At 46.1% G+C, this 16,525-nt stretch overlaps 1 protein-coding gene across 6 annotated transcripts in view; it reads right to left on the bottom strand.

Moving 5' to 3' along the window:
• Positions 1–409: 409 nt before the first annotated feature.
• Positions 410–16,525, bottom strand: part of PLCH1 (phospholipase C eta 1) — a 348,896-nt gene continuing 332,780 nt past the window's right edge. For 3 of the 6 annotated variants that reach the window (XM_032962321.2, XM_076070313.1, XM_076070314.1), the window contains 2 exons: positions 14,137–14,569; positions 410–8,697 (listed from right to left, as the gene is read on the bottom strand). In XM_032962321.2, coding sequence (XP_032818212.2) covers positions 6,161–8,697; positions 14,137–14,569 — 2,970 coding nt within the window. In that variant the 3' untranslated portion in view covers positions 410–6,160. Of the gene's footprint in view, positions 8,698–9,914; positions 9,984–14,136; positions 14,570–16,525 lie in introns of all 6 variants that reach the window. The other 3 variants (XM_076070315.1, XM_076070316.1, XM_076070318.1) reach the window with 3 other exon arrangements.

Here is a 16,525-nt window from a genome sequence, read left to right on the forward strand (position 1 = left end):
ACTCCCCTACTTACGAACGAGCTAGGTTCCAGAAGTCTGTTCGTAAGTCCAACTTTACTCCTGTCGATTACAAACAAGTTGTACGGCATGTCCACTAAACACGGGGAATGGCTTTAAAAGTTGTATATTCTCCTGTAGATGTAGATGCCACCACTCTGCCATCTATTGCGTGGTGGCTGAACTTCGGTCCGCACAGGCAACTGGACATAAGGACAGATTTGTTTGTATCTCTGAAAGTTCGTAAGTCGAATGTTCATGAGTAGAAGAGCACCTGTATTGTGATCCCATGCTGGCGTCACGGTTGATGCTGTGACAAGCGGGAGACCCCTTCAATAATAAGAGACGTACATTTTGTACCTATGCACATGCCATGCGACAATATATTCCATTGGACTAATAAACGAGAAAATGCATATAAGTATTTATTTGTTTAACAGACAGTTGTGCATGGATAACATGGAAAAATTCTTGATTTTTTCGATCATTACAAAATCTACCTTACTTTTTTATTGCAAAATGAGAGTTTTTGCTCTTAATATTAGCGTTACATAAAATGTATTCATCAAATGCAGGATACGTACAAGCAATATGATTTTAAGCTATGAAATGCATTAAAAATTAACAACAATTTCTGCTTAAACTAAATGTACACACAAGGTTACAGTCTTATAATTTCAATGCCAAAGCTATAATTAGTGCAGATATATAGAAAACACACAATTGCATATTTAAAGTGGTCAAATCAGCTGAAGCGGAGCAGGAATAATAGCCATTACACACTGATATGACCCTTTCAAAAACCGGCTACCTTTGTGTATGTTCATGCAACAAATGGAAAATGAGCACAACCTATGGTACCTTTTTTTAATAACAGTCATGTAAGTAGTTTCGTAAAATTTCTATTTGGCTGAGAAGGCAATTTTATAAAGAAATATTGACAGCAGATATGTTCACGAAAAGCTCGCTGTACTAAGAAAGGTTAAAAATGGTAATGTTACATTCATGAAACTTTACGCTTTGTATTTTCGTACAGTACAACACCATGATATGAACGTCCTTAATGAACAAGAGTAACTGTTAATTTGATAGTACTGTTTTTTTGCCATATTTGTGTTAATATTCACAGAATACAGGTTGTACACAATGTGTATCGAATGCTGCAACTACTTTCAAAGGAAGGTGAAATTAAGAAAGGAAAGCAATACTAATGGTTACATTCAAAGGATGTGTTAATTAATGTATGTGTTTTGTTATACAAGGTGATCCCTTTACAGATATCTTCAGTTTTCTCATAACCATCTTACTAAGCACATTGGCTATGGTGAATAAAGTATTTTGGGGAATATTCAAATGTCTAAGAAGTGTATTGTCATTGGTGTGAGACTTGCAAAGGTTTTCAATTCAAATGTCTCTATTTCCCCCCCCCACACACGTTATTTTAGTGAAGTGTCTACAAATGGATCAGCCTGTGTTATTATAGCAGGGGTGGATGCATCTCTCGCTGCGTCGTGATTCATTCCACCTGTGACGACTTTCTCAGGGTCGCGATTTCAATCGAAGGATCGAGCCTCTTTCATTAACATCGCAGTGACTATAGCGTCCTCTCGTGACTGTAGGAGGTCCCTTGCATCATTACACCACCAGTAGGTTAGGGGAAGCGTGATGATTTGTTCCAATTAACATTATGGGGGCCAATGTCAAAAACATTAAATGATTGACTTCTTAATGTGGTGCTCACCAAGTGCCAGGACCATCGCGATGTCTATGGGACGACGTTCCTGCTAGAATGTATAATGCTGCAATATTAGATTGGGAAAATGTCGAACACCGGTCCCAAAACCTCACACCCACTTGATCAAAGTGCCTATACAGCTCATATGTACAAAGGTCTCTAACGCACGCTGCACATTGCTAAGTGTTATTCGATGAGCATCGATGATGATTCGTTCACAGTACCGTTTAAGTATTCTATACCCAGATTTATCCCATTACAGAAGCACTGGATTGTAACGCATCATCAATATTCCGAGTGTTTAGATACGCTTAAGCGATGCACTTTTAAATGTTTCTTATTTCGCTCTGTGTTTTCGATGTACGTTACTCCGTGAAACCAATCACTACCATCAGTCATGTTGTTGGGGTACACGGGGAGGTAGGGGGTAGCAGGCAAGACATCTAAGACACAAAGCTGAGGGACCCTGAAAGTGTCTAAGTGGGTGGCAGTGGGGCACGCAGTGGCAACACTTGTACATCGCAGCAAGAAGGCCCTGGGTTTGATTCCCAATCTGGGTGCCTTTCTGCGTGGCGTGTGTACGTCCTCCCCAATGTTCTGCATGGGGTTTCCTCCGAGTTCTCCAGTTTTCTCCAAAAGTAAAAAAAACACAAAACTACAAGGTAACTGGTAATGGCAAAAACATCCAAACGCACACCAAATACCGGCAAATGACTCTTACTGGGCTTACGCTGGAGCAGCAACATCGCCCCACACTGTGAAAAACTTGGCAGGATCTTCCCGAAAAAAAAGAAAACAGTCTTGAGATTGAGTGAGGGTTTCCTGGGTAAAACAAGCGTAATAACAAGAATAAGCACAGAGAATATCGTGGACTTCATCCAGTTCTACAGATGTTTTTTTAAAGTGTACACATCACGGGCAACGCACACCAAGTTACAGGACGGATAACAAATGAGAAGGGTCATCGCCAGATAATTGATTTAAATTAGTACTAAAGGTCAGGCCTGATAAATAATAATAATAATGATGAAAAAAGCATGTGTGCCAATCGTTTCTACCCTTGTGTAAAAACGGGATGAAATATAACACGTATGAAGCAATTTCTGTTAAAATTTCTACTCGTTAACTGCCAGTGGCATGATTGGAATGGTTTCTGGTGCAAGAAATTTAATGTCCCCCCCTCTTCGTAGATCTGCGGCTGGGCCCCTCCAGCCCACGGTCGCTGGAGCAGTTGCACCGCCTGCGCACTCGATAGCTACGCCACTGATTACTGCACACACAATTACAGGCAGTCCCCGACTTACGGGCGAGTTACGTTCCCGAGATCCGTTCGTAAGTCCATTTGTTCGTATCTCGGAACTCGATCTTTGATTGTACATACGGTCAGTGTCATAAAATGTGTGTTATGGTTCAACAACAAAGGGGAGCACTGTAATTGTGCATCATGCAGGGTGATGCTGGGACTCGTCACATCTTGCGGAGGATTAATTCGCCGAACAAAATAGTTCCGCGGTTCGGTTCGTAAGTACGAACGAACATTTGCAAGCTGGATGGCTAAAATTAATAACAATCTTATGGCGGTTCGTTCGTAAGTGCGGATCGTTCATAAGTCGTATGTCGGGGACTGCCCGTATAAGAAATATTAAAGATCACATTTAACAGCAGCGAATGCAGTCACCGTTACTGTTACTATCATTAGTCATGTTCTGTCCACGACTGGATGAAGGCCCCTTCACACTGCCACCATCCACCGCAATCCTGTGATGCTACAATTGGTCTCACTCCTGCTCAAACTACTCTCATCGCTCCATCTCCGCAGTCACTCCTCTGCCTGATATTCTGTTTGTGTGCAACGCTACAACTTGTTTTTATATTTTAGTTTTTAATGCGATGTATTTTTTAAAACAAATTGTTAAAATGCTTTCAATAAGCCCAAAGAATAATTAACGTATATCTATATGTGTTTTTATTATGTTTCATTATTATTTTATTATTTCCCTTCTACGTGACTGTACCGAAAGAACCAAGAATATGAACGTATATCTCAATAAATACGTGAGCTAAAAAATATAATGACTTTGCTGTCTTATTGGCCTCATATTAACGTGTTTGTTTTCACAAGTAGATTTTGCTTTCTTATACATTTTATTACATTAATACTCGACGGAAATATTGGAATTTTTTACGTATGCATGTACGTATTTTACACAAATGTATATACAATACAGCACAATATGCATATATAATCCACCATATGTACACACACATACAGTGAGGGAAAAAAAGTATTTGATCCCCTGCTGATTTTGTACGTTTGCCCACTGACAAAGAAATGATCAGTCTATAATTTTAATGGTAGGTTTATTTGAACAGTGAGAGACTTGAGCAACTCCTTTGTTGCCTTGGCCGTGTTTTGGGTCATTGTCATGCTGGAATACCCATCCACGACCCATTTTCAATTCCCTGACTGAGGGAAGGAGGTTCTCACCCAAGATTTGACGGTACATGGCCCCGTCCATCGTCCCATTGATGCGGTGAAGTTGTCCTGTCCCCTTAGCAGGAAAACACCCCCAAAGCATAATGTTTCTACCTCCATGTTTGACGGTGGGGATGGTGTTTTTGGGGTCATAGGCAGCATTCCTCCTCCTCCAAACACGGCAAGTTGAGTTGATGCCAAAGAGCTCCATTTTGGTCTCATCTGACCACAACACTTTCACCCAGTTGTCCTCTGAATCATTCAGATGTTCATTGGCAAACTTCAGACGGGCATGTATATGTGCTTTCTTGAGCAGGGGGACCTTGCGGGCACTGCAGGATTTCAGTCCTTCACGGCGCAGTGTGTTACCAATTGTTTTCTTGGTGACTATGGTCCCAGCTGCCTTGAGATCATTGACAAGATACTCCCGTGTAGTTCTGGGCTGAACCCTCACCGTTCTTATGATCATTGCAACTCCACGAGGTGAGATCTTGCATGGAGTCCCAGGCCGAGGGAGATTGACAGTTCTTTTGTGTTTCTTCCATTTGCGAATAACCGCGCCAACTGTTGTCACCTTCTCACCAAGCTGCTTGGAAATGGTCTTGTAGCCCATTCCAGCTTTGTGTAGGTCTACAATCTTGTCCCTGACATCCTTGGACAGCTCTTTGGTCTTGGCCATGGTGGAGAGTTTGGAATCTGATTGATTGATTGCTTATGTGGATAGGTGTCTTTTATACAGGTAACAAGCTGAGATTAGGAGCACTCCCTTTAAGAGTGTGCTCCTAATCTCAGCTCGTTACCTGTATAAAAGACACCTGGGAGCCAGAAATCTTTCTGATTGAGAGGGGGTCAAATACTTATTTCCCTCATTAAGATGCAAATCAATTTATAACATTTTGACATGCGTTTTTTTGGATTGTTTTTGTTATTCTGTCTCTCACTGTTCAAATAAACCTACCATTAAAATTATAGACTGATCATTTCTTTGTCAGTGGGCAAACGTACAAAATCAGCAGGGGATCAAATACTTTTTTTCCCTCACTGTATACATACACGCATGCATGTATATGCAGATACACTTTTCGTATATGCACACACACTTGTGTATATATTAAGATGAGGGATACAGCAACATGTGTTTGCATATAAAGAAATGAAAGCTATGCATTGGGGTGTAAGTGATTGACTGGTTGGCTGTATGAAGGCACTGTCGTGCAGTAAAGGGTGGTAGCGCTGGCTGCGAACAATCGCCGTTCTCTGTAATAATATCGATTAAATGCCTTGGAAAACCAATTGGAAGTACCGCCACACATGCTGGGGCACGTGTGTTCTCTGCTCTGTTGTACGCATCACACATTCCGCTACTCTGAAAACTACAGCACTTGTGCAAAGACTACTTACTTGGGGGACACTTAAAAACGGGATGGATAGCTCTACAAGTTAGTGTCAATGCCCATTTGGGTATCAGCATATATTACAATTTATATAAAGAAATGGTCCAGCCCTAAATGTACACATTTATAGGAAGTGAAGATAACGTAGCATCGCTCCCGAATTATACTAAAAATACTATGTTTTAACAGTGTGGGATTAATTTAACTCTAAAGTTATATCTGCTTAAATAGCATGCTATTAAACAGGTTCCAGTAGATAACGATGTTCAATGTCGGGATTTTGTATTTAAAACATACTGCAAATACACTATACAAATGTACGATTTATATGCATATACTCTACCAATGACTACTTTATATTAGTAAAAAAAAAATATTACAATGCCGCCCCCTTTTTTTTTTGCAATTCATTTGCACTAAAATTAGAAAACAAAAAATCCAATTCTAGCCTCAGCCTAAACTAGGACACCCGCGACTCGCCGCTAATTTTCATGCGCGTGATGCATTCATTTCACGTGCCGCCACACCCGCATGCACACTCCCGACCGCACGGCCGCGCTACAGATTGAGCATGAAGAAGACCTCTGGTTCCTCGCTGAGGTTCGGCTCGGAGTAGGACGGCGCCTTCCCGACCACCGAGGGCTCCTCCATGAAGCGGGTCTTGGTGAGCGTCGAGCAGGCTCCGTCCGGTGCCTCCCGCCGCTCCGTCAGCAGCGGGTTGACATTAATGCCATCCAACGAGCCCACCGAGTGCCTGAACAGGCCGTAGCTCGACGCCGGATACCTCTGCGCAAACTGACTCCGCTTGAGGCCGCCGCTTGGCGGCTGTCCGCTCAGCAGCCTCCTCTGTGGGCCCGAAGCGCCCTGCTGCTCCGTGGAGACGCTTCTCAAGAGATTCACCGGCATGGTCGTTCTGCGGTGGAGGGAGCTGCCGTCGCTGATGCTCCTCGACCGGGAGCCAGAGAACGCGGGACCGTATGAGAAGGACCTCTCTCTCATGGCGGTGGGGCCGAGGTTCCGCGTCCCGGGCGACCTCAACCTGGGAGAGGTCGAGCCTTCAGACGCACGGTGGGGGGGCGACGATGTGTACTCGGGAACCTCGTCCTGAGTCAGCGTCGCGAGCTGAATAATCTGCTCGGTCAGCGGGTTCTGTGGTTGGCTCGGAAGGCGCCCGAGCGCCACCATCCTGCGCTGGTCGCGCATCGACTTTGTGATAAAGCTGCGGCAGATGCTCTTGTACTTGCTCTGGAAGTTGCTCACGATGTCGTCCGACGTCAGGTCCCCCAGGCTCTTGGACTTGGCTGCGACGCTGTCGCCCGGTGGGGCGTTCACCTCGGCCGCCGCCTTGCTCGACTGCACGAGCGTCTGCATGCACAGCCTGTTCCATGACGGGCGGGCGGCCGTCGCCGTGTCGCAGCGTGGGCGGCGACCGTGAGCGCCGGCGGCCGCCCTCTTGCCTGCGCTCATCGACGTGGCCGGATCGAGCGACAGCGTCCTGAGCAGCACGCCACTGTCGGGCGACGGCTCCTGGTCCCCGCCGATCGCATCGCCGTCCGCGCTCATCTCCCGCACTCGCGTTCCGCCGCAGGGGTCCGGCCCAGACGTCTCGCCGTTGGTGGATGGTGGAATCTCTTCTGCTCCCCCGAAGACGGCAGGGTGCCCTGTGAATACGGTTGTTGCGCTGACAGGTGGTCCGTTAAGTTTGTCTTTACGCATCACCGCAGCCGAGTCCGGGCTGAAGTATGCGACATCATAAGACATGGACCTTTTAAAAGGTTCATTTCCATTTGGCAATGCAGAGGATGTTTCCATAGCAGGTGTAACTTGAGTATATTGATCATTCGGTCTATTTCCCGAATCTACTTCGTCGTTCCACTGGTGTCCCAAGATGCCCATAAACTCCCTTTTCAACATTGCTACTCTCTCAAAGCTTGAAAGTGATTGCCTGTTATCGCACGGCCTCTCCAAATCATTTTTTGGCTTTTCTGATGGAAAACGAAAGTGTGGCACGTTGCCTTCTATTTGGCCTTGTGAATCAGGCATTGTGGACTTCTTCTGTCGAAGCTGGACAACACCGAAAGGCACCTTTCCTTCATTAGAGCCAAGAGCTGATGATGAATTGTCTTCATTTCCTACATTTATGTGGTTGTTATTTTGATTATTCGACATGCCATTTGCATCCGGATTTAGCTTTGCAGTGAAGTCCGATCGAGCAGCTTCCAGTTTTGTTTGATTTCCAATGTCTACGTCGTTTTTCACACCCTCACCCACTCTACTGTCCACTGCCATTTGTTCGTTCAGGCGAGACGACGCTGGGGGAGACACCGACTCATTTGCTCCGGGAAATCCACTGGGAACACAACGGGCATCTGGGCCCACCGTGTCCCCTCTGAGGAACACATTTTCCAGGTGCTTCTTCTTCAGCATTGCAATTGACGAGCGGCCTTCATACGAAAAGGCGTCAATGACCGTGTCGGCCGATGAGACACTCGACGCGGATGCCACGCTGTCGCGCACGCTCTTTCCGTCCAGCGGTCTCCACAGCTTGTCATTGGCAGTGACGTTCACCGAAAACATTGGCGACGGCTCAATGGAGCTCCTCTTCATGCTCTTGTCTAAGGGATCTTGACAGTGTCCTGCTCTCCGAGTCACCTCTTCGGTAACGAGACCGTGGTCTTGCGAGCCCGGGACTCGCTCGGCGCGCTTCGCCAGGGTCTCGTCGGAAGACGACTCCGAGCTCGTGCTGATGTCCCCGTCGAAGCCGTTGACGGAATCGGCGCTGTCCGAAGCCGCCGACAGATCTCTGTCCTGGGACTCTAAGGAAGCGTGTTGGCTGAGCAGTGGGTGGCTTGCGTAATGTCGTGCGTCCGGCCGGGATGTGGGGCCGCCTGCCGCCAGGCTCGCATCGGGGTTGGCCCCGCAGGTCGGCGACGGAGGGTCACTGCTCTGAGATTTTTGAGAAGATGCCCTCTTGAGAGACGCACGGTTGATCATGTGGAGAAGAAGAGGACGTGGGGGAGTGCTCGAGCGAAGGTCGTTGGAGTGTGCACGGTTGTCTGGAGCAGAGTTGGGGCATGCAGAACCAATTCCACCTGCTGTGAAAACAAAGGGAGATCTCGGTTAGATCCCGCACCGTTCGACTTCCACATTGGCCCGCGCAAGAAGATTTATATAACCTGCAATGTTTACACCATGACATCAAGTGGAGTTTTACTAAATAGCGTGCGCTGGATCGCGCCCGGTGTTGATGTGCCAGGAATTATGAGGAAAATCCAGTGCGGTTGATGAAAATGGGTAATAGATAACGTACGATATGTATATTGGATTTATAATGATACCGCCTGTACAGAGATAGCTTTCGGCTACATTAAGGATTTCATGTCATCAAAGGAGCTTATTATGTAAGTTAATTAATGTGCCATGCCAGATGTGATGAACCAAACCAATGTGAATGTGCTTTGTAAGCCAAATCTTAATTTATTTATTTTCCTACACCTGGTGCTGGTAACAAAATGTAATGTTAATCACTTCGCAATTTTAATGACTTTAGTGTTAGTAAACGTTTTAAAATAATTAATTATACAAAGCAATCAACGTAATCTTCTTGGTTCTTTCGGTAAAGTCACGTAGAAGGGAAATAATAAAATAATCAACGTAACTTTGTCTCTTTGAATTATGAGACAGATATAAGTACAGAAAAAAAAAGCATGATGAGTATATATGCAAATATTAACGTAAACATCGGTGGCATCACACAATTGCTCACCTTGCTGGAAATGTACAGTGCAAGTACGTATACTTTATTTGAAATTCCAAATAATTCGCATTTGCTAAAGGAAGAGTGGGCATGTGTTTCATGTAAGCCCACCGAGAGCCAATTTGATTGGCCCAAACGTGCACACGTGATATTTTTATATAGGCATTTCAGCCAATTAAATTATTGGCTGCAAGCTACCCCATTTTTTTGGGTTAATGACTTTGAAGCTAGGATGAAACATCGTGTGAATGTATAACACTCATCTGAGTAATTATATTAGATTAATAATGTATGCTCAAAGGAAGGTCAGTGTTTTCCCGTAATATGTGTATTGTATTTGTAATGTAATCACATTTTTAAATGTAAGTGATTTTTCAAACCGACATCAATAATGCTGAACCATATAAGAATACATATAATAATGTTTTTTTGATAATGCATTATATCACAGAGTCAGTGTTTCAGTAAATGAATGGGAATGCAACAGCAATGATACCATGCGCACAAACGAATGAGGAAAACCACGGACAGATATAGCATGTACACATTCGTTACCTGTACGTTGAGTTCCTAGTCAATCCTGAGCTATTTTGCAAGCGTTGGAAGAGACATAACAAAGACAGCCTATTACAAGTAATGCTTATCCATTAGAACACTCTGGCAGACACAAGGCTCGCTCTGGAATTATGAAACTGGGAAAAGTTTTAAAAGGTGCATTCGTTATTCAACCAAAAGTTTATCACTGTATGCAAATTTGCCAATGAGGAAAAAAAAATTCCCACCACATTTTAAAACAATTTTTTTTATTTTACCAGGTAAGGCCCACTGAGCTTTATAGCTCTTTTTCAGAAGCGACCTGGCCACACATGATATCTCAACGAAGTGACTTATCACGTGGACATTTATAGCAGCCAAATACTAAAAACTAATGTTTCTAAATGTGGAGGGAACAACCGGACGACCCGGAGAAAAATCCACGCGACCACGAGGAGAGGGATATGCAAACTCCAAACATACAGGCATCAGGGTTGGGATCGAACCCACGACCTCCTGCACACCGGGCGAGGTAGTTAACATCTCGCCACCGTGGCGCCCCGTATTGAGGGAGCTCCTTTGAGCTGGAGACTCTACGAGGTGAGAGGAAAGGATTGCAGGCCCATCCTGGCCAATTATAAACATTATAACCGACCTCGGTTGTGATGATGACTTTAAGTGGAAAATAAATCAACACAATTTATTTCCTGCAAATGTGTCAGTGTGGGAGAGCACTTCAAATAGATGTCCCTCTAGACGGGCTCTCTAGAGCTCCCTCTAGCAGAGGCCCTTCCACCAGCAGGAGAGCGAGCAAGGCATTGCAGGGCTGCTCCTTTGTCTGAACGTGTCCAGTACTGAGTGCAATGCAACATTTTCATTAAAAACATACACATACGTTTGAAAACGTTCTATTCTACTGCCAGTATTCTAACGTTACATTTAACATTGCCGTATACGTGACTAAACTACTCCCGTGAAGTTATACCCAGTGGTGACAGTCATCTGTTTACATATCTATACTATGATCACATTCTATCTTTTCAATGTTTATGGCACCTTCATCTGGTAATTGTACAATGAGGAGTCTAAAATAAATCTGCCCAAACCAATTTGCACTGTTGGGAACGTAATATTTAATTCTGAGTTAAGTTTGGGTAAAATAAAACTTCAATCATGCATGTGAAACGGTTGCTTTTTGTTCTGATTTTAATGTTTTTCACTGCTGCGCATTTATTTATTTAGCTTTGTTGCTTCGCACCGGATTGGCTCGCAAGTGACGACATCGCATTTATCCCTCTATTTAAGACCGTGACTGGAGGATTTGTCCACAACTCTGGCTGCCGCCTGATGAGACTGGTTGTAATTACCGGCGAAACGTCACGTTACTCAAATTGTAAACCTTGTGGGTTTACTCACCAACACACAACCGGTGTGCTGAACTAGTAACGAATTGGCATGTTCTGATTACGTGACAAACCTTACTAATTGTGTCGGGTGGTGGCGGGTTTAACGGCACATTTATATTTACGCGATCTGACCCAAACAAAAACCACTGTTATAGATAATATAGTTCGCGTTAGTATGGTCACGCTTGTAAATGAGACTCATTTATGGTCTCTTGAGTTGTGCACCTGGTTAAAAAAAACGTAAAAACTTGAGACGTGACACGTGACAAACAGCAATCGGTCTTAAAGGGTTCCCACACAATGCGTGCTAGAGTCACCCGTTAAGTGGTTGTGCGTTTATCGCTTCATAACTCTGAGTATGTTATTAACAGCAACTAGCCTATAGACTACAGACTTATGCATTCTGTATGACACCCACGGCCTCACACAGCCCCGAGGCAATCTCATATTATATTGTGTTCTCTCTCTGCTTGTGTGTCTGTCTTTGTGTCTCCTTGTCTGTGTTTTATCCCTCTCTCAAATTTAGCAATCTTTGGAAGAACGTAATCAACCAGGTGGGGTGTTGACTGTTGTGTTGGCCGACTCTCTGATTGTATTGCATTTTATTTCTGAGTTTACTAGGTTTTTTTTCATTCATTCGTACCTGATGATGGTTGCTTGTGTTTCAATCGAAACGTCGTATTCTATTATAATTGTATTTATTTTCTTTCTACGTGCCTTCACCGAAAGAACCAAACAGCAATCTCATGTAGTTCATTTGTCCTAACATTTGCCACCCCAATGTCTCATGCCTTCACCACTGAGTATACCTTCTTACAAGTGAGAAGTTCTTTCAAAAGGACATAATTAAACCATCGTAGGTCTGCATCCAGTTCACGTTGATAAGCATAGCTCCCCCAACAACCTAGCAGACCGATCGGTAACGCCTCACTGAGGGACCAGAATTCAGTGAGAGACGATGGGACTGGATAAATCTGTGCCAGGATGTGGGGCGAAGCTTGCATATCAAGTTGCAGTGAATCTGATAACCTATAGGCATAATAATGATGATGCCGCACGAACGTTTATCATGACGTGCTTTTATTGGATGGGTCATTTAACTTCGTTAAGTGTTTAACAAATATAAATGTTTCCCGTTGTTTCATGTATGATGAAGTGCTGGTATAACTTGTTTTAACGAGTTAATCATTCTCCAAAAAAATGGATGGCTGTTTTTTTTTAAATAAGGAAACGTTGCTCAGAGTTTTTGTGCTGTTCGTGTAGAAAGACAAACAAAAATAATTGCGGCCAAAGGTTGAATATACAAAACAAAAATAGTTTCGACATGAACTAATTTGCAATTTGTAAATTAGCATCATGCATTTCTTACGGAAGCCCGTTGCAACTGTGGCTTTAAACACGAAGAAAGAGAGAAGGAAACGTTTACAAACTCACTTGCCGTAAGCGTTAGCAATGGTGAGGATTATATAATTAAAGCTGCCGTGGCATACAGCACGCCAAAGAGTTACACTTTGACATTTGACGACGATTTAAAGTTTAAACACGTTGCTTATACTCGCGTACACTGGGGTGACATGTCGCTTTTTTAATTACATTTTTGTCATATACAGTGGCAATTGAAACGCATCCTATGAGGTGGCTTTGTTAAATGGAGTCATACGTGAGAAAATATATTTTCTTTATTTTTTCCTTACACAGCCATAGAGACCCAACCAATAAAGTGCTGTCATCCTCATGGTGTGGAAAACGCATGGCTAAAGAAGGCGATTGTGCAGTTGCACGTACGGGCTCATTTTGGAGGGAAGCCGCTGGGACAAACTCGCCAACGTTCGACATTCCCATGATATTGAGCAAAGAAGCGACATTATTGCCCCATTTCCCATGGTCCCTTTTCAATAACCTGCTAAGAACTGCAGCACACTTTCTGTGCTGGACACGTGCTTCGAATTTTACGTCTGGCTGATCCGCAAGGTCACGGACATAACAAAAAAAAAGTACGATGACATCGATAAATCAATCTCCCGCTCTCCAAAAGGGACGTGCTTCTGCCACAATCCATTCCGGCCATGCCTAGAGCCACCACGACCTATGCAGTATCGCCGCCCAGTGCTCATTTTAGTCGGCATTTTAGTCTGAGGCAAATAATTGAGAAATATCCACAGACTAAGACTCGACTAAAACTTCATAGGTTGTCGTCGACCAGACCACGACTAAAATGCCTACTACATTAACACTGCTGCTGCCCTTACCACGACGGAAGATGGGGGATTTGCTCCTGATCTCCTCTATCTTTTCAGTGAGCAGCTTATCCATTTCTCTCTGCAGAGTGCCCACGGGCCTCTGCGGAGCCTGCGGGGCCCAACACGCCGCTGGCTGCAAGCCGTCAGGAGCGACTCCGTTGCTGACGACCGAGGCCCCCCGCCGTTGCACATCAACTCGGCCCTCCTCGCCGACGGGCCAGGCCTCGGCGACGCCGCCGCCAACCGGGCCCCGTCTAGCCGAGTGCGACCCGCCCCTCGGCCCGAGCTTCCGGAACGACGGCGGCGGGGCCGCGGCGGACGGGGCGGCCGCGGCGGACGGGGCGGCGCGACCGCCGCCGTCCCCGGCGCCCGCGTGCACGAAGCTCCGCGTGGACGTCCCGGAGCCCTGGTCGAACGACACGTGCCCGCGCCTCGGCCCGCCGGCCCGCCGCGGAGGCTCCGTCTCCTGGCAGCCGAGCCCCAGCGCCAGGCCGCACCTGTAGCCGCCGACGCAGTTCTCCCCGGCGCCGAGGCAACCGCCGAAGCACGCGCCCACGGGGCCGCGTGCCGAGCGAGCCCGGCCGCGGGCGTTCTTACCTCCCTCGCGGCAGCCCTCGCTGTCCGCCTGCGCCCCGCGGGAGCTAGCGTCACGCTCGCCGCCGTCGACCTCCTCCTCCTCCTCCGCGGCGCCGTCACGCCGCGACGGCCCCCTTGCCGACGGGGCTGAGGTCACCGGCGCCGCGGTCGCCGTCGTCCCGTCGGCCGCGGGAGCCTCGCCGGGGTTCCCGACGGCGCCGGCGGCAGCCGAGCCGCACGCCGGCCGCTCCGCGTCCTCGCCCTCCTTCTCCGAGGTCACCAGCAGCGACATGGACTTGTTCTTCCTGCGGCCCTTGGCGGGGACGCTGGACGTGCGCCGGAGGAAGTCCTTGCCGAGCGAGCGCCGCCGAGAGAAGTAGGACGTGCGGCTGTCCAGCGAGCCGTGCTTGACGCTTCTCGAAAAGAGGCTCTTGAGACCACCGACTTGTTTGATCTGAGAGAGAGGGTGCAGGTATTGATCTGGGAGAGAGGGTACAGGTATTGATCTGGGAGAGAGGGTACAGGTATTGATCTGGGAGAGAGGGTACAGGTATTGATCTGGGAGAGAGGGTGCAGGTATTGATCTGGGAGAGAGGGTGCAGGTATTGATCTGGGAGAGAGGGTACAGGTATTGATCTGGGAGAGAGGGTACAGGTATTGATCTGGGAGAGAGGGTACAGGTATTGATCTGGGATAGAGGGTACAGGTATTGATCTGGGAGAGAGGGTACAGGTATTGATCTGGGAGAGAGGGTACAGGTATTGATCTGGGATAGAGGGTACAGGTATTGATCTGGGAGAGAGGGTACAGGTATTGATCTGGGAGAGAGGGTACAGGTATTGATCTGGGAGAGAGGGTACAGGTATTGATCTGGGAGAGAGGGTACAGGTATTGATCTGGGATAGAGGGTACAGGTATTGATCTGGGAGAGAGGGTACAGGTATTGATCTGGGAGAGAGGGTACAGGTATTGATCTGGGAGAGAGGGTACAGGTATTGATCTGGGAGAGAGGGTACAGGTATTGATCTGGGAGAGAGGGTACAGGTATTGATCTGGGAGAGAGGGTACAGGTATTGATCTGGGATAGAGGGTACAGGTATTGATCTGGGAGAGAGGGTACAGGTATTGATCTGGGAGAGAGGGTACAGGTATTGATCTGGGAGAGAGGGTACAGGTATTGATCTGGGAGAGAGGGTACAGGTATTCCGGAGCTCTATTCTCTGCCGCTCCCCCCCCCCACCACCACCAAGATCGCTACAGGCAACGGTGCACAAGCTCTCTTCTTTTAGTTGTTTCTCGTTACTAATTCATGAACGCTGCCAGAGGATAAACTGAAACACAAAGGGTGGGCCATTATTTAAATATTAATTTGGTATTGTGATGGCTTGTATTCTCGTGCTCTTTTAGGCAGCATATGAACCTTATGGCGGGACCCCTGTGTCCCATAAGCTCCCGGCTCTCGCATAAACATTATAAACATATTATAATGTAAACATTATGTTATAATGTAAACAAAAACGTTGCTCTTTTTCACCAATGGGTTTGAAGGACGGTGGCAAGTGTTTTCTTGTTAAACTATGCTTTTTAAACTGAAAACTACTTACCTGCAGTACCTCTATTTAAATACACCATCGAAAAAATAATTTACACCCCTCTGTCAATCATCGTGTTTCTCAGTGTGGATTTGTGAATAGACTTTGTAAACAGTACATAAAATAGCACGCGTTTTCAATGCGCTGTTCATATTGTAACAAGCGTTTATACCAATGTTACTCTACAGAGCAGTGGGTCGCCGCTCCTCTTATCCGCATTGATATGAGCGGTATGTGGGGATTATGGCTTAACCGCAAAAAAACACCTATCTGCACAGATGTATACAGACAAGAGAAGTATTATCAAACAGGAGGCATTAACGGTGCAACGCATCTCATCTGTTAAATATCTGCAGGTAATAGGATTGTCATCGATTGATCCTGGCTGCAGACATTGGTAGGTCACAAATAATAATGAAGAAATGAGAGCAGTTTCACTGTGTTATGCATACCGTGATGACAAATACAGGACTTAAGTCGTGTAGGCAGTTTGAGCAGCTTTGGATAAGACTTATGATCCTGCCCATAACCGAGCATGGAGTGCATTCGCTTGTTCAGCTCTTGTGCGCATTCATCCTCGCTGTTGCGCTTGGACATGACGTGACCACAGAACGATCCACGCCAGGTGGGTCACGGCGTTTATGTGCGCGGTGGGACGGAGTCGCCAAAAATAAATAAAATCATTACGATTTTGACTTCCGTTTATTCGGGACCCCGAGGTCCCACCGTAAGGTTCATACGTAATATGGATTTTACGCCTTCTCACGCGATACGGGTCGAGGAGGTCATCTGACCATACTTCGCCACTCTGGCCAGTG

This window comes from Petromyzon marinus, chromosome 28 (assembly GCF_048934315.1).
Source record: "Petromyzon marinus isolate PM22_M1 ecotype Great Lakes invasive population chromosome 28, UKy_Petmar_22M1.pri1.0, whole genome shotgun sequence".
NCBI lineage: Eukaryota > Metazoa > Chordata > Hyperoartia > Petromyzontiformes > Petromyzontidae > Petromyzon > Petromyzon marinus.